This window comes from Hemiscyllium ocellatum, chromosome 2 (genome assembly GCF_020745735.1).
Source record: "Hemiscyllium ocellatum isolate sHemOce1 chromosome 2, sHemOce1.pat.X.cur, whole genome shotgun sequence".
In the NCBI taxonomy this organism is placed as follows: Eukaryota; Metazoa; Chordata; class Chondrichthyes; order Orectolobiformes; family Hemiscylliidae; genus Hemiscyllium; species Hemiscyllium ocellatum.
This window is the reverse complement of record NC_083402.1, coordinates 142,940,491-142,959,026: the sequence shown is the minus strand read 5'-3', so window position 1 is coordinate 142,959,026 and position 18,536 is coordinate 142,940,491. Positions and strand designations below refer to the sequence as shown.

Here is an 18,536-nt window from a genome sequence, read left to right as displayed (position 1 = left end):
GCCTATGCCCATCACTGCCCGATCTCCAGCCTGTGCCTATCACCTCCCAATCTCCAGCCTGTGCCCATAACCTCCCAATCTCCAGCCTGTGCCCATAATCTCTCAATCTCCAGCCACTGCCCAGCACCCCCCAATCTTCGGCCTGTGTCCATCACCTCCCGATCTCCAGCCTGTGCCCATCACCTTCCAATCTCCAGCCTGTGCCCATCACCTCCCAATCTCCAGCCTGTGCCCATAACCTCCCAATCTCCAGCCTGTGCCCAGCACCTCCCAATCTCCAGCCTGTGCCCAGCACCTCCCAATCTCCAGCCTGTGCCCATAACCTCCCAATCTACAGCCTATGTCCACCACCACCCAATCTCCAGCTTTGGCCTATTCAAAGATTCTTGAAGGGTGAGGCAAATAAGGGCCAGAGATTGGGAGATGATGGATACAGGCCGGAGATTGGGAGGTGATGGATACAGGCCGGAGATTGGGAGGTGTTGGATACAGGGCGGAGTTGGGATGTGATGGACACTGTCTGGAGATTGGGAGGTGATGGATACAGGCTGGAGATTGGGAGGTGATGGATACAGGCCGGAGATTGGGAGGTGTTGGATACAGGGTGGAGTTGGGATGTGATGGACACTGTCTGGAGATTGGGAGGTGATGGATACAGGTTGGAGATTGGGAGGTGTTGGATACAGGTTGGAGATTGGGAGGTGTTGGATACAGGTTGGAGATTGGGATGTGATGGGCACAGGCTGGAGATTGGGAGGTTATGGGCATAGGCGGGAGATTGGGAGGTGATGGGCACAGGCTGGAGATTGGGAGGTTATGGGCACAGGCTGGAGATTGGGAGGTTATGGGCACAGGCTGGAGATTGGGAGGTGATGGGCACAGGCTGGAGATTGGGAGGTGATGGCCACAGGGCTGGTGATTGGGAGGTTATGGGCACGGGCTGGAGTTTGGGAAGTTATGGGCACAGGCTGGAGATTGGGAGCTAATGGGCACAGGCTGGAGATTGGGAGGTGATGGACACAGGCTGGAGACTGGGAGGTGATGGATACAGGCCGGAGATTGGGAGGTGTTGGATACAGGGCGGAGTTGGGATGTGATGGACACAGGCTGGAGATTGGGAGGTGATGGGCACAGGCTGGAGATTGGGAGGTTATGGGCACGGGCTGGAGATTGGGAGGTGATGGGGACAGGCTAGAGTTTGAGAGTTTATGAGCACAGGCTGGAGATTGGGAGGTGATGGGCAGAGGCAGGAGATTGGGAGGTGATGGATACAGTGAGTAAATTATTACTTTATGAAAATTCGCAAAGAACCCCAGGTGCAGGAAATCAGAAACAAAATCAGCAAATGCAGGAAAAACTCAGCAGGTCAGGCAGCATCTGTGGAGAGAAAGGAGGAGTTAACATTTCCGGTCCTCTGGACCAAGTTTGGATTACTTTATGAAGACTGATGCATAATGAAAGGTAATGACTTCACAAAACCACATTTTGAAACTTGCGAGTTTTGCTTGTTTCTCTTACAGCGAGGAGGGTCCTGTTTTAAACCGCAATCATTCTGGCATGATGCCAAATGATATGTGGGTTAGCGTGGGTGATGAGTGTTGATCATTTTCTGTCAGTAAGTTAGGTTTGACAATAATAATGGCTCAAATCTTCTGATGGGGGAAAGGTCTCTGACTTAACATACAAGCCTTGGAACCCTGAGAAAGTCCAGAAGTGAGTACGTTCTCAGTATTTTCCATGGAAGGTTTCGAGTTCAGGTTAATGGTTTTAGACCATGAGACATAGGAGCACAATTAGGCCATTTGGCCCATGCTGTTTGATCATGACTGATATTTTTCTCAATCCCATTCTGCTGCTTTGTCCTTGCAACTCTTGATTCCCTGACTAATCAAGAACCTCTCTATCCAAGTCATTACTATGTGCTACGATTGTATGACTCCATGAGAGTTGGATGTGGAGAGAGTTAGGCTCCATATTTAGTCAATTTTAAATGCCAGAGAGATTGACTGGCAGCAAATAAAACTTGTGGTCTATTTAGAGTCAAATGGATTTGAGTTAACTTTCTGCAGCAAGTTTAATTTATACGTGCCACCCAGATACAGTGACCTAATGCCATTTAATTACAGTAAAGGGGAAATTGCCATAGTCTTAACAAACTATTGGGCTGCTCTCTCATTTGAGAAAGACAGATAACTGGTGGTGGTTTAACCTGACGGTCACGACACCTCAGGTGAGGGGAGATGTTGAGAAGGACAGTCCTTCATGGTAATCACAGCCAGTGTGGGTATTGAACGCACATCACTCTGCATTGCAAACCAGCCATCCTGCCATCTGAGCTAACTGGCACTCATGCCTTCCAATAAAGGAAGGACCGTTTCAAAAAACGTTCAGTATTCAGAACTATTTCAGCTTCTTTGCTTCCTTCCAGTGATGTGCACTAGCGGCAAAACACTTGGCTTTGGCTGTGATGCTTTACTGCAGTTTACTGCTATGGTGTCTGGTTAACTTTGAATATTCTCCCTTTTCTAAATTTAATTGCATGCCATGGAATCAAGAAACTGAAGTTGAATTATTTAATATTCTAGATTGCAGATATGCTGACCTTTTGAGATTCATGTACAAAGACAGACAGATCACTCTTTAGTATATAAGGCAGCCATTTATCCATTCATTCAAATTCCATGGTATGTGAAAAGCATTTCAAATTCAGTGACAGCATTGATTTCTAATGAAGAACAATTCTGAAACTTGAAAGACTACTTTGTAAAATTGACGCTTCAATTACTTTGTAATTAAATGGGCAACCTGTAAAACCATTATTGATTCATCACTGACTTGAGCAAGTAACTATTTAAGAATTTATTTTAAAATAACAATTTTAAATCCTTGCAATTACAGGTATCCATATCGCATGTTATCTGTCATAGGAACTGACTTGTATGCATTGTCATGGATTCATCATTGCCTTTGGATTCCTGTTTTGCCTTCAATATTGCTGACTGAAGGTATCACTCTCATTCACCATATTACCTTATGTAAACTTGGATGATAATGTTACATAGATTCTGTAATATATTTATGTTCTTAATTTTACTTTTTTCCCATTTTTATCACCTATTGTAGTCTCTCCGGGGGTAATGACTCTGCCTCACTAAAGGCAACTTAGACGCGCACTCTCAAGGTTTTGCCAATGCAATACCTTTGTAAGCCTCTGTCAGAATATATTGTCCAATTCCTCTCTCCTCATATATTCATTGATATTCAAACTTTATGAAAAGTGCGGAGCAGGACCACAAAATTCATTTGAAGAGATTATATAACTCTGGGCTGGGTGGAAAGAAGAGGTATCAGCAAAGCTGAAAGTGCATGTCATGTTATGGATTCACAGAGTCATAGAGATGTACAACACAGGAACAGACTCTTCAGTCCAACTTATCCATGCTGACCAGATAGGCACAGCAGGTCAGGCAGCATCCGAGGAGCAGGAGAATCGACAGTGCGGGTATAAGCCCTTCATCAGGAATGAAGCAGATTCCTGATGAATGGCTTATGCCCTAAATATCGATTCTCCTCCTCCTCGGATGTTGCCTGACCTGTTGTGCTTTTCCAGCATCACACTCTCGACTCTGATCTCCAGTATCTGCAGTCCTCACTTTCTCCTCCGTGCTGACCAGATAGCCTAAATTAATCCAGTCCCATTTGGCAGTATTTGGCCCATATGCCTTAACCTTCTTATTCATATATCCATCCGGATGCCTTTTAAATATTATAATTGTATCAGCCTCCACCACTTCCTCTGGCAGCTTATTCTATACACACACTACATTGTGTGTGAACAAGTTGCTCCTTAGGTCCCTTTTGTCTTTCCCCTCTCAGCTTAAAACTATGCCCTCGAGCTTTGGACTTCCCCACCCTGGGGAAAAGACCTTGGCTGCTTACCCAACCCATGCCCCTCATGCTTTTATAAAGTCACCCCTCAGCCTCTGACACTCCAGGGAAAATAGCCCCAGCCTGTTTAGCCATTCCCTATAACTGAAACCCTCCAACCCTGGCAACATCCTTGCAATTCTTTTCTGAACCCTTTCAAGTTGCTAGCTTGGATGACTGCTTCAACCAGGTCTGGGGATGCATTTGTAAATGGTGCAAAGTCAGGGTGACCGTCCTTTCCTGGAGAAACGTGGTCATGTGGAACAAGCTGCCTGCTCATGTGGATGAGTAGCGATTTCATTGAGTTTCCAAATGGACAGTCAGATTTCAGCAGGTCTGTTTCCTATCCACTACAGGATACCTTTATGACCCATAATTTTATTTTTGGGTCACTGACAATGGAAACGGTTGCTGCGCTATATTGGATTCTCTGTCTGCCTGATACAGACTGCTGTGTCCCAATGAAAAACCAGCAGGTTCTTTCCTGGTCAGGCTGGCACATAACATTTGTTCGTCCTCTGCCCAGATCCACTAGGGGCCCGAATATTTGTGGGTTGCAAGCATTCCTGCCCCTAAGTATTCTGTACTTTTATCTGTTTCTCGCCTCTTCCGGGAGATTAGTTAACACTTGGTTGTGTGCAAAATGTGAGTAACAATAAAGCTGAAAATTTGCACGTTCTCCCTGTGTCTGCGTGGGTTTCCTCCGGGTGCTCCGGTTTCCTCCCACAATCCAAAGACCTGCTGGTGTGGATTTGTTGGGCCAAAGGGCCTGTTTCCACACTGTAAGTAATCTAATCTAATAGTAATCTAATCTAAAACCCCTCTACTCTTCAATGTTGTAAAGAGGAGGGAATTATGGGTAAGTGGCAGAAAGGTTAATTAAAAACAATTAACTATCGGGACTAATAATGTTTAACTATTTAAACCTGGTTAGCAAATTACTGCAGTTAATTAATGGTGCTGTAGGAATTGTGACTCATCGTTGGGTGGTTTGTGATGAAAACTAAATTTAAACTCTGAAGTTGTAAGATATGCTATCTCACTGATAAGAACGGCTCATGTGAGTGTACGTATTTGCAATGAAAGCTGATGAGTGTGACTTCAATGGTGGCGGGAAAAAACTGACAAAAACTTAGTAATAATGCTCCTCTTAGCTTTCGATCTGGTGAACTGGTTGAGAAAACATGACTGAATTTGAAGACAGTGTTGACAGTGTGACTTATTTAACCATAGATACAATCAGAGGAGATGGCGTCCTCAACAGAAAATAAACAAGACAAGTTACAATTTTATTAACTGCTGTTGCAAGCACTATGTCTCAAGTATTACTATGCAGTTTGGCTTTCCACTTATTCAGCTGTGCTGTCAATATGATTGCTTTTCAACCTTAGCTTCAGAGGCATGCTCCACACAAGCATGACATTTCAATTCTCCACAGTCTGGGCCTGTCAAATGAGACTTGTCACACTTAACACTCCATTCAAAGTAGTTTTGTAGCGTGGATTTATTTTGACTGGAAACTGGGTGGAGTCTGTCAGAACTCATTTGTGACTCTGAGTGACAAGACTTTCATCCTTTATCTCTGGCCAGAATCTCAATTGGAGCATTGAGAGGTGCTAGGCACTTTTAGAAATACGCTGTTGCTCAGTACCCAAAATATACAATATGGAATTTATACAAATCTTTTAAACTCAGTTGTGCCTGATGCTCTAAATCAGATTACTGCATCCAGCCTGGGGTGGCTGTCCCTCTGATTTTATTGTATCCCCCCTCAGGGAACTCCAAAGCCTTTATTTTATATTTCTCAAGATGCATGACACAGATTGGCTCATCACGTGGGGTAGTGCAGCAATAAACTGCCTACTCAGTTGAGCTCCCAAAAATTACTTATCCATGTATTAATGCACATTTCTTCATTGGACGTCATCACAATAAATTGGGAAATTAGAAGCCATACAATAATATTACATTATATGGTGTAAAATACCGTAGAGGTACTCGGTTAATAAAACAAAAGCCACATGATAGTCCTGTACACACGTGCTCAGCTTCCTCAAGATTTCAGTGTTGAAGTTACTAACAAGATATTTCTCATTCCACAGTAATTGCCATTTACCAGTCACTGCCGTACTTTGAAGCCCTTGGCACGTACTCCTTTCAGTTACCAGGACCAATTGCTGTGTCCATACATTTTCCATACGTATTGCAACTCTACTGTCTAATACTTGTTATAGGTAAGTTCCAAATTAATCCTATTTCTAAGTTTAAAGTACCTATGAAAGTAGTTATACAATCAAATCAAAAGCTCAAGTTATCAGAAAGACAGAATGCTGGTAATTTTACATGCTTATAATGGAACAGTAAACGTGATTTTGAACCCAATTTTACCAAATGTGCACTGGCTGATCTTAATTGTGAGAGCCTTACTGGATGCATAAGGATCAGTCACCCATCAGGAGAGTCAAATGCCCGAAACATTGATGCTTCTGCTCCTCGGATGCCCAAGCTGCTGTGATTTTTCAGTACCACACTTTTCAACTCAGATTATCCAGCATCTGCAGGCCTCACTTTGTCCTCTCCTTGTGTGTCTTCACAGCCATCAATTCAAAAGGAGAATGGACAATAATGTTCTCTGGTGCATTCTTACTGGCAATGCCTCAACTAGAGTCGACTTGCAAATCTATCGGAACCATTTTCTCATGCTGTGTAACTCATTGCACCTTTTGAAATGTGGCAGTCTTGCAACTGCCGTCATCAAGAGAGAAAGCTTTGGCAGCACGGTGGCTCAATGGTTAGCATTGCTGCCTCACAACACCAGGGACCTGGGTTCGATTCCACACATGGGCAACTGGCTGTGTGGAGTTTGCACATTCTCCTCATGTCCGCATGGGTTTCCTTTGGATGCTCTGGTTTCTTCTCACAGTCCAAAGATTAGATTCCCTCCAGTATGGAAACAGGCCATTCAGCCCAACAAGTCCACACTGACCCCTCCAAAAAGTAACCCACCCAGAATCATTCCCCTACCCTATATTTACCCCTGACTAATGCAACTAACACTATGGGCAATTTGTCATGGCCATTTCACCTGATCTGCACATCTTTGGATTGTGGGAGGAAACCCATGCAAACATGGGGAGAATGTGCAAAGTCCACGCAGACAGTTGCCAGAGGCAGGAATCGAACCCGGGTCCCTGGCACTGTGAGGCAGCAGTGCTAATCACTGAGCCACCATGCCGCCCTAATGGTATGCAGGTTAGGGTGGATTGGCCATGCTAAATTGCCCATAGCATCTGGGGATGTGCAGATTAGTTGGATTAGCCATGGGGAGTGCAAGGTTACAGGGATAGGGTTGGGGGGGCTGGTTCTGGTTGGGATGCTCTTCGGAGATTCGGTCTGGACTCAATGGGCCAAAAGGCCTGCTTTCACACTGTAGGGATTCTATGGCAGTAGGACTGTTTTCAGAAAGGACTCTGTTTTCTGTGAAGACGTAAACCTATTGTGCATATCATTCTTAATGCATTGTTTGGATGATGAGGCAGTAGTGTATCTTCGTAAAGCCTAATCTGACATCAGGAAGGAGAGGGGCCATGTTAAAAGAAAACCCCAATTGCCTTCAAGCCTCTTGCCACACACCACCCCCCCTCCCATTTTCCCCCTTCCTGCAATGACCACCCTGTGGTAGCTGGCTTTTAGAGCTTTAACATTACCCCCAACTTACCATCCCACTGGGAGGAACGGCAGACACAGGCCACCTCAGTCCCTGAGGGCACTGATAGAGTCGTAGAGTCACACAGCATGGAAATTGATCCATTGAATGGCTTCAGGCCACCCTGTAGAAGAGACATGGACCTCCCAATGGTTCTGCATGCAGTATACATCCGTAAGCTATCTTTCTTTAAGATGTATTTAAGAACAATGTGAAAAGATTGAATCCAGTTTGAAAATGCATATCAATGCTTTTTAAAGCAAAATCAATACCTTGCTGCAACCTTCTTAAATGCTTCCATTAACCAGTATTGATGATCCAATAACACATTTCTCCCCTAATGTCGTTGTAATTTTATGTTCCTTTTTCCAATGTTTAATTTAGGCACATACTGCAGCTGCAGGCACTTTTATGAAGAGCGAAAACTGAACACAAGATACATAAAGAAACTAAAGCAAAACTAACAAATCTGAATTGGTTCCCATATCATTCACCAGGATCAGGAAAAAGCTGGTGTGAACGTGAGAATCAGCGCTTTTACTCCCTGAGTCTGAGCTTACTCAAATGATGCAAAAACTCTTCCAAATGGTTGTCAAGTCAAAAACACTGTGATGTTCAATGTTAGGCAATACCACGCAAAATAGGCTGAATCCTAATCCACAAAATATGCTGGATTGGTGTTAGGTCAATGGTTAAAACTCCCAAATTCTGAAATTAGGAATCAATCCCCTTCCTGTAGTTTTAATTCGGACGTGCTACAAATCCATTCACGGTCTGCAGGCTTGTCAATTTGATGTTATCATTTTAACCTTTGTGCAAGTTTTGATTCTTGGGTTTTCCATGCCATTGGAAATCTGAAAGGGATGGAAGTGGAGTAGAACTGAAAGGTGCCTTGACAGCACTGCTTAATGCTTAACTACAAGTTGTCCAGTAAAACATGCTGCCCATGAATAGGAACAAAATTCAAAAGTACCTAAAATTCAAGCTTTCTGAATAATTAGATAACAAATATTCCTGCATTAAAATAAACTGAAACTTAACTGAGTATTAATGATAAGCTCGAAAGTATGCATGCTCTACACTTGGGTTTTGAAATGCCTGTGAGGAACGGAAGTTGTGAGTGGGTGTGGGTAGGCTTTGAAAACAGCGCTCCCGACTGATGGGTTAGCATGCAAAAGCCACTGTGGGATGTGGTTAGATTTTAAAGGTGAGGAATGGGAATGGATGGGTGGCAACTGGAAACCAACATCCCTCCAGTGAATGGCCTGCTCAGCTCATCAAGGAGTTTGTTCACAGGTCAGCAAGATAACTTTTCACATCAGAAATAGTGAAACTGAAACACAGTCTGGTGCAAGTCAGTGCACAGTCTGCAGGTTCGAGATGGAGAACTCAGTTTTTTGTCAACAGAGCCTTGGACTCATCTAGCACGGAAACAGACCCTTTGTCCCAACTCGTCCATGCTGACCAGATATCCTAAACTAATCTAGTCCCATTTGGCAGCATTTGGCCTATATCCCTTTAAACCCTTTCTATTCATGTACCCATCCAAGTCCCTTTTCAATATTGTAATTGTGGAGAAAGTGAGGACTGCAGATGCTGGAGATCAGAGCTGAAAATGTGTTGCTGGAAAAGCGCAGCAGGTCAGGCAGCATCCTAAGGGCTCATGCTCAAAACGTCAATTCTCCTACTCTTTGGATGCTGCCTGACCTGCTGCGCTTTTCCAGCAACACATTTTCAGCAATGTTGTAATTGTACCAGCCTCCACCACGTCCTCTGGCAGTTTGTTCCAAATATGCACCATCCTTTGCATGAAAAAGTTGCCCCTTAGTTCCCTTTTAAATCTTTCCCCTTGCACTTTAAACCAATGCCCTCTAGTTCTGTACTCTCCCACCCTAGGAAAAAGACGCTGGCTATTCACCCTGTCAATGTCCCGTGTGATTTAAAATTCTGTATAAAGTCACCCCTCAACCTTCAATGCTCAGGAAAAACAGCCCCGGCCTATCCAGCCCCTCCCTATAGCTCAAACCCTCCATTCCCAGCAACATCCTTGTAAATATTTTCTTAACTCCTTTGTGTTTAATAAATTCTTCCCTATAGCAGGGAGACCCGAATTAAATACAGTACTCTAAAAGTGGCCTCACTAATGTCCCTATATAGCTGCAACATGACATTCCAACTCCTATACTCAATGCACTGACTAATAAAGCCAAGCATTCCAAATGCCTTCTTCACCACCCTGTTTACCTGCAACTACACCATTATAAGGATCTATGCACCTGCATTTCTAGATCTCTTTATTCAGCAACACTTCCCAGGACCTTACCATTCAGTGTATAAGTCCTGCCCTAATTTGCTTTTCCAAAAAAGCAGCACCTCACATTTATCTAAATTAAACTTCCATCTGCCACTCCTCAGCCCATTGGCCCATCTGACCAATGTCCCGCTGTAGTCTGAGATAACCTTTTTCACTGTCCATCACACCACCAGTTTTGGTGTCACCCACAGATTTACTAATTATACCTCCTGTATTCACATCCAAATCATGAATAATTTTAACAACTGGAGGTTTTTGTGAGTGGTCTGATGCAGATCTTTGAATTGTTTGGCCATTTCTCTGAGCAGTGAGGGTGTTGGAATCTCAAACACCTGCCTCCTCTCTTCTGACATGGTGCGGTGCCGGATTCCCTCCACCTAATAGTGCTTGGTGTGGAGAACCAGCACAACAAAGGCACTTACATTGAAGGATAACATCATGAGTGGTGCAGATGCAGTGAGCATCCAGGGCTCAGAGACAATATGGATGCCCAGTCCCTGACCCCAAGTCAGCTTCAATAATTAGTCAAACCACTCCAGAGACATGATGCAAAACTGTGGCATATTGTCACCAGCAGCTGCTTGACATCTAAAGGTGACAGTAACATCTCAAAACATAGTTTTCAAGTGAACTTTTACAACTTTCCCAAAAATGTCAGCAGTGAGAATTGTATGGGAAAGATTTAGTTAATTGTTTCCATAATCATTGTTTGCATTAGAATTTTTGAAGTCCTATGCTATTTTGAAAGTTTACTGTATTTTTCTTTACACAATTGCTTGTTTGTTTTTCAGCATGATGTAAATTTATTTATGCACCAGAAGTGAATTAACATTTGATTACAGTAATGTAAATGGCAGAATTCTAGACCTGCGCCACTGTTAAAAATCACACAACACCAGGTTATAGTCCAACAGGTTTATTTGGAAGCACACTAGCTTTCGGACAATCACCTGATGAAGGAGCAGCGCTCCAAAAGCTAGTGCTTCCAATTAAACCTGTTGGACTATAACCTGGTGTTGTGTGATTTTTAACTTTGTACACCCCAGTCCAACACTGGCATCTCCAAATCACCACTGAACTGTGTCTCACTGTACTTTCATCTGGTTATTTTCTAACAGTGAGTCATAATTGTTAATTTAAGAGTGATACAATTTGTCAGCATTCCATTGAACACTTGCTACTAGATTATTCTGATTTATTTGCTCCCCCAGATTAGTGTTAATTAGAATGGAAGTAGTTAAACAACTCTCAGTATTAATCAGAATGGAATTTGGATTAAATAACTAAATGCTGCAAGCCAAAGTCCAGACTTCAGTAAAATTCAGAGGCTTGTTCAAAACAGAGTGCCAGTTGACACTTTTCCAGGAGAATTGATGTGAAACAATCCTGGGAAACAGTACTCTTAGTGGATCGTCACTCTTAAAAAAACACATACACCTTGATTTATTGATTGGGGAATGGAAGGAACCTGAATTCTGAGATAAAATAGGATCAATGAGGAAGGTAGCGTGGGGATAGGAGAACAATAGATCCTACAACGCACTTATATTGCAACTCTTGGTCCTAGCTAACAATCACAGATTAGGCTCCAGTTGCCAGGACTCTGTTTACATTGCTGGGTTTCTGCATGGCCGGAAATGTAACTGTCGTGTTTAGGAAAGAGCTGTCTGTTTCAGATTTTATATATATGCACACAAAGTTCCCATTAAACAGTTGGATATTTAAATACCTACAAAGTATATATTGTCTTCTTCTGAGGGGGGCTGGGAGGAGGGTTAGTGCCTGGTAGCCCCTTATTCAGGTAGCCTTTATATTGGAGCCCATCATGCTTGAAAACTGCCCAGGAGATCCAATAGCCCTCTTCCACAGCACTTAGTCATCCAGATTTAACACCAAATCCAAACCGCAAGAGCTGTGGATACTGTAAATCTGAAACAAAAACAGAAATTGCTGGAAAAGCGCAGCAGGTCCAGCAACATCTGCGAAAAGAAATCAGAGTTGGTGTTTCGGGTTTGGTGGCTCTTCCTCAGAAAGGTTAATTCTGATGTCTCTCTGCAGATGCTGCCAGACCTGCTGAGCTTTTCCAGCAATTCCTGTTTTTGTTTCAGATTCAACACCACACTGACTTAATACTCTATACTGCCGTATCATAAATGCATTAAGCAGTTTCAACTATTATTGTGTATACTGCAACTTTGTAAATGTCTTGCAAAATGTCATATTGGTAACAAATGAGCTATTCAGCTAAGCTAAACTAAAAGGGGCAAGACAACAGATGTATCTGTCTATTTTCTTCTTTATTTTTGCTTATGTATTATGCTATAAACAAGTATTGTTGGACTATAGCTGAAAAATGTGTTGCTGGAAAAGCGCAGCACGTCAGGCAGCATCCAAGGAGCAGGAGAATCGACATTTCGGGCATAAGCCCTTCCTGAAGAAGGGATTCTCCTGCTCCTTGGATGCTGCCTGACCTGCTGCACTTTTCCAGCAACACATTTTCAGCTCTGATCTCCAGCATCTGCAGTCCTCACTTTCTCCCATTGTTGGACTATATGCAATATATTGTCACACTGCTGGACCAAGAAACCTGGGTTCAAGTCCTACCTGCTTCAGACATGTGTAATATCCATCATCAGGTTGATGGGGAAATATCTACAATATATTGCCTGTTCGTAGCATTAACTGTGTTACACTGTACTGTACTTGTTTTAACTAAAGTGAAATTGAAAAGTTTTAAATAAAACCTTGCCCTTATAGACATTTTTTTAAAAGACTATCGTTCAGCTTACTTTTCCAAGTGCGTTTTAAACTCAGAAGTAATATCATGGTTGCTCTTTTCAGCAAATAAATTATTTAATTTTGGCAATACCAGGAATACTTTAATTATACAATTAATTTAAATATTTGAATTTAATGGAACAATGTATTGTTTTTTTTATGAGTGTGAAGATACACTAATACTATATTTTTGTTAAATCTGGATGTTTTAACAAGTTACCCTTCTCTGATGACTGATGAATATTCATTTTATTTAGCCTTAATAAAAGATGAGACAGGGTCTCAATAAAGATAAAACGAGCAGCACCAAACTGCCAAGAATAAATCAAGCTAATGCAATATGCTCCTGAGTCAGATCGACAGAATGATGAGCTAAAATCTCACTGTATGGAATGCTTGTTTAATTGCCATTTTGAACTGGTCTGGCTCCAAAACAGCACTATACAATTAGAAAGACACATTAGAAAGATTGCAATGTAAGGGTCAACATTCTGAACAAGAATCATGTTGGATTTGGATTGTGAAATCTGTTTATCTCTCCACAGATGTTGCCAGGGGTCTCTCCAGCATTCTGTGTTTGTTTCCGATTTCCAGCACCCACATTATTTTGCTTTTATTCAAGTATTTTATTCAATGCCACTTCTCTTCCGGGTGTGCTCCCACCTAGAAAAAGCTCTGCTCTTCTCTCTGGCATCATTTCCACTTAAGTCTTTCAGCTCATTCACCTTCATTGCTTTCTATTTCCCTCCAAGTGTTTCAAGAAATGCTTGCCAAAGCTCACTTTCAGAGCGACTCTGAGTGAGTGTCTCTGGATGCGCCCCACCCACATGGATTCAAACTGAAATTCCAACCTTCTCATTTTGAATTCACAGCTGTTCCTACTGAACCCACTCTCAGTGCTTGCATAACCATCTGCATATTCTTGACCTCTCCATCAGCACTGCCTCATGCTATCTCAATGATATTCAGTCCCGTGGGAGTACTGATGCCTCTCTGGAACCTCACTCCTCCAATCTGACTTTATCTCTTTACCTTATCCCACTTCTGTCCAATATTCATGATATTCTTTGACCTTCCCTTCTCTAATGCTGAACGATCTGTACTTAACATTATCCCTTTGTACCCCCACATCACGAATTTTGTGCACATGATGCTGAACATTTCTTCCTTTGTTTGCTCATGTCTTTGCACAGAGTCCTTTCCCTGTAACCCCCATTTCACCCAGACTCCTCCCTCTGTTCTTTTACCTACACTTGATCTCTTCATCAAGAATTGCTGACCTGACATAGAATAAAATCCACACAGTGTGGAAGCAAGCCAACAAATGCACACCAACCGTCCAAAGAACATCCTACCCAAACTTAATCCCCCTACACTATAACCCTGTAATGCCCACGGCTAATGCGTCTAATCTATACATCCCTAAACATTATGGGCAATTTTGCATGGCCAATCCACCCAACCTGCACATCTTTGGACGGTAGATCAAAACTTGAGCAACTGGAGGAAACCCATGGAGACACGGGGAGAACATGCAAACTCCACACAGACAGTCGCCCGAGGATGGAATCGAACCTGAGTCCCTGGCGCTGTGAAGCAGCAGTGTGAGCCACTGTGCCACCCTTCATCAATCCCTTAATTTCTGTGCTCTTTTTGCTCACTTCTGTCATCCTATGAGCTTGCTGTTCTCCGTTATCTCAGGTCCAACCCAAACTTTGCATAGAATCCTGAAGAATCATAGCAGACTCAACACATTAACTGCTTCTAACTCTGTAAATGCTGTTAAACCTGCTGAGTTTCTTCAACCCTTTCTGTGTTTGTTTCAGATTTCCAGCATCCATGGTATTTTGAAATAGAATACTAAACCTGTTTCAGGAGGTTGGATCAGCCATGATCCTATTAATCGTTGGAGCAGATTCAAGGGAGCCAAATGCTTTACTCCTGAGCCTATAGTCTTATGATGGTACATCATCTTTCTGTCTGCAAAGAACAGGGGCCTATGTATTAATATATATATAACTTCTAGTACACTCAACTTGCCATACTGGAAGCCAGACTGACAATGTTACATTGATTGTCTATGTAATGCTTTGTAAATAGACAGCACTTGTTTATCAAACCTGAATGTGCCAGGTCAGTACAATGTTACATATCGTGCTGTCCATTTGGCAAGCATGAACCTCTTGGGTTATGAACTGATTATAAATTTCAATGCTGGTGTGTTGCTGGGCATATCCCATAGACTAGCAGATCACATCTAACAGTATACCCCTTCGGTTGTTCATAACAAGTAAGACCATACCCAGCCAGGTACATGAGGACTGGAAGAGAAGTTCAAAGTTTACAGGCTGTGAGTGAATGTGAGAGAATGGCAGAATCAAACTGTACATTATGAGCACGCCATTCTTTCATCCAGTGCTCAGGACAATGACTTGACTAATCGAAAACAACTTGTCTCATTTAAAATTTAAACAATTCCTGGTAGTGAACTGTCAGTCATCAACAACTGGTATACTCATCATGGCAACACCTCTACCAATCAGAGTCCATTTCCTAATCAGTCAGCAGACTCCACTCGTACAGTTATTTTCCCTTAATTCTCAGATTTCTTGTGGATTGCAAAATTATAGAATGAGTTTTTCAGGGCCAGTGAGGGTGCTTAGAAGTAATTGCAAACTTATTGTCCCTTTAACAACCTAGTCATACTTCATTGAACAGGAACAGCATTAAAGCAGAATTGAGGACGATAATAGAGATAGCCAGGCATGGGAAATGAAATAGGGCATCATCTGGAATGGCATAGACCCACATAAACTGACAGCAAGTGTGAGAGTCTGCCCCATGTTTGATAACACAGAGCTTCAGAGAGACAGTATCTAGCTGAGATAGCTGTTAGCCCAAATGTAAGCTAGGAATGGTGTGTCTTTTTTAAAGGTTCTGAGGAGGAAATGAATAGCCAATGTGAATGATAAATTGCCAGTCTGTTAAATTTCAGAATTCGAGGCTACCATAGCCTCCTGGATCTTTACTGGAAATGGAATTTCCCAGAGCTTTCCCTGAATTGGCACTGGAATTTTTTTTGTTGATTCTGTCAGAACATTGTATGCCGGCTTAATGGTACTTCTTCTTCCCTGATGGTGTAGGCTTGATAGACCATTTTCTGACCTGCATTTAACAGTTTCCTGTGAACCAGAGGAATTGATTGAATTGTAGAAAGGAGTTCCAAACCACAGAGCAAAGAAGAGTGCTGCCCAGCAAAGCCTTACCAGACACCCTGGAATACAGAGGTATCACTCCAGAAACATAAGTGGTGCTCTTGGGTTTTGGCACAATGAGAAACCTCAGGTCATGTCTCATGTGTGATTAAGGAAGATCTAACTACCTTCAATAACTGCTTGGTGTAATGTATATTAAAAACATTCCAAATCACCTTGTCTTGTGACTTTCTTGGGATGGAGTGGATGGGGTTGGTGATGGGTACGAGAATATCGTAGACCTTGGCACAATGCCAATATTTTATAGGCCAACAATCGTTTCTACTAATGAAAGTAGACACAGAGGAGAAACATCTATTTGAGAAATTAGTTGTGAGATGTTGATGGTTTTCATTCAATTTGAATCTGATATACTGAAAGTATTTCAAATGTGCTTTCAACATTAAAAAAAGCCCAAATACAGAACATTTCCATACCTTTTACACAGATTGAACATGTTCTTTTAAAATGCATTCATTTACACTTTAGTGCTGTATCACAGCACAGTGCTTGGTAGGCTATTCTCAGTGGCACAGAGAGGGGGACCATAATTGTAATTTTCCCTATTGTTTAGTTCCCAGTTGAAGTCTGTGCAGTCTTCCTGACAGACAACTGGATCTTAGCTGCCCTGCACAATGAATCCAAGAGGCTGATGTGAGAATTCAGTGCATGTGGCGAGTTAGCAGGCCTTTGTGCACTAGATTTGATCACATTTCCAGCCAGCACTGCTGTTGAGCAGTACGTGAAGAGAAAGAGAACAAAACATGTACTTCTGTCCTATCAGAGCAGAGCCTCTGCATCATCAGCAGTGACCTCTCACAGCAACACATAGGAATTGGGTCCCTTGTGTTCCCAGGTTAAGGTTTCAGAGGAACTTTGATGTGGTTCTCCACCATCCTGCTGTGTGTAGTCTCACTGGGATGTGAGAAACCCTCGGGCACTAAGCCATGGCTGAAGAATTCACTGTCACCTCAAGAGAGGTTAAACGCTCAATGAGGAAACGCTGACCAACACCCAGGGGCTGGATTCTACAATTATGCAAGCGCTGGGTGTGATTTTGGCTGGCGAGGCATTTAAAAAACAGCACACCGCCTTCCCATTTACCGACAAACTCAACCCTCACAATGTAGGGGGTTGGAGGGTATCCATAGGAGCAAAATATCATCATATTAAATGAATAAACATAGAATAACTGAGTTACCTGCCCACACTATAAAATGGCTGGTGTGTAGGTAGTAGTGTAAGAGTGGTCAGCTTGTTTGTTCTGTGTAAAATGACGAGGAGGAATAGGAGGTTCCATTTTCAGGAGGGTGCCCGTTGTAGTGGGGACTTTGAAAACTCCACTCCATCCCTCTTGGTAAGATGGACAAACCCTCCCCTGTCCGAATGCTGGACTTCCCTGGGACTGGGTGTCCATTGAGCTTTCCTCCGGTAACACTGCTGGAGCGGCCAACTAATTTGTTTAGGGTGGGACTTTCACCCACCTTTTTAAAAACATTATTCATTATGGCAACATGCTGGCTAGAGCAGCATTTATTGCTCACCCCCAGTTTAAAAGAAAACTAAGGAAAGCCAGCAGGATATATAGTGTTACAGAGTCACACAGCATAAAAACAGACCATTGGGTCCAACAAGTCCATGCCGACCATAATCCCAAAGTAAACTAGTCCCACTTGTGTGCGTTTGGCCCATATCCCTCCAAACCTTTCCAATTCATGACTCACCCAAATGTCCTCTAAATGTTGTAACTGTACCTGCATCTGCAAATGTGTTGCTGGTCAAAGCACAGCAGGTTAGGCAGCATCTCAGGAATAGAGAATTCAACGTTTCGAGCATAAGCCCTTCATCAGGAACTGTACCTGCATCCATCACTTCCTCTGGTAATTCATTCCACATACGAACCATTCTCTGTGCAAAAAAGATCCCCCTCTTGTCCTTCCCAAAATCTTTCCCTTCTCACCTTAAAATACACCTCTTAGTTCTGAACTCTCTCAAGGGAAAAGACCCTTGTGAAGGTCAAATAGTTTTTGACTAATCCGATCGAGTTGTTTTGATCAAGTAATTTTTTTTTCCATATTTGTTCTCGGGATGTGGGTATTGATGGCTCGGCCAGTATTTATTGTTCATCCCCACTTGCCCAGAGGGTAGTTGAGAGTCAGCCCACATTGTTGTGGGTCTGGAGTTATGTGTGGGCCAGACCAGGTGAGGGTGGCAGATTTCCTTCACTGTGAAGCAGATGGGTTTTCCCAGCAATAGACAATGGTTTCATAGTCACCATTAGACTCTTAATTCCAAACTTTTGTTGAATTCAAATTCTACCGTACAACACGATTTGAATGCCAGTCTGCAGAACATGACCTGGTCTCTGAATTAATAGTTTGATGTGAATACTGCAAGTTCATTACCTCTCCAGCTGAAAATGTGTTGCTGGAAAAGCGCAGCAGGTCAGGCAGCATCCAAGGAACAGGAAATTCGACGTTTCGTGCATAAGCCCTTCTTCAGGCCCGAAACATCGAATTTCCTGCTCCTTGGATGCTGCCTGACCTGCTGCGCTTTT

General features: G+C 42.8%; 1 protein-coding gene across 1 annotated transcript in view; it reads left to right on the top strand.

The window, feature by feature from the left end:
* Nucleotides 1-11,912, top strand: part of hacd4 (3-hydroxyacyl-CoA dehydratase 4) — a 41,654-nt gene extending 29,742 nt beyond the window's left edge. Inside the window, exons 5-7 of the mRNA XM_060841020.1 lie at nt 2,899-3,005; nt 6,030-6,161; nt 8,018-11,912. Coding sequence (XP_060697003.1) covers nt 2,899-3,005; nt 6,030-6,161; nt 8,018-8,097 — 319 coding nt within the window. The 3' untranslated portion in view covers nt 8,098-11,912. The remainder of the gene's footprint in view (nt 1-2,898; nt 3,006-6,029; nt 6,162-8,017) is intronic.
* The last annotated feature ends 6,624 nt before the right edge of the window (nt 11,913-18,536 follow it).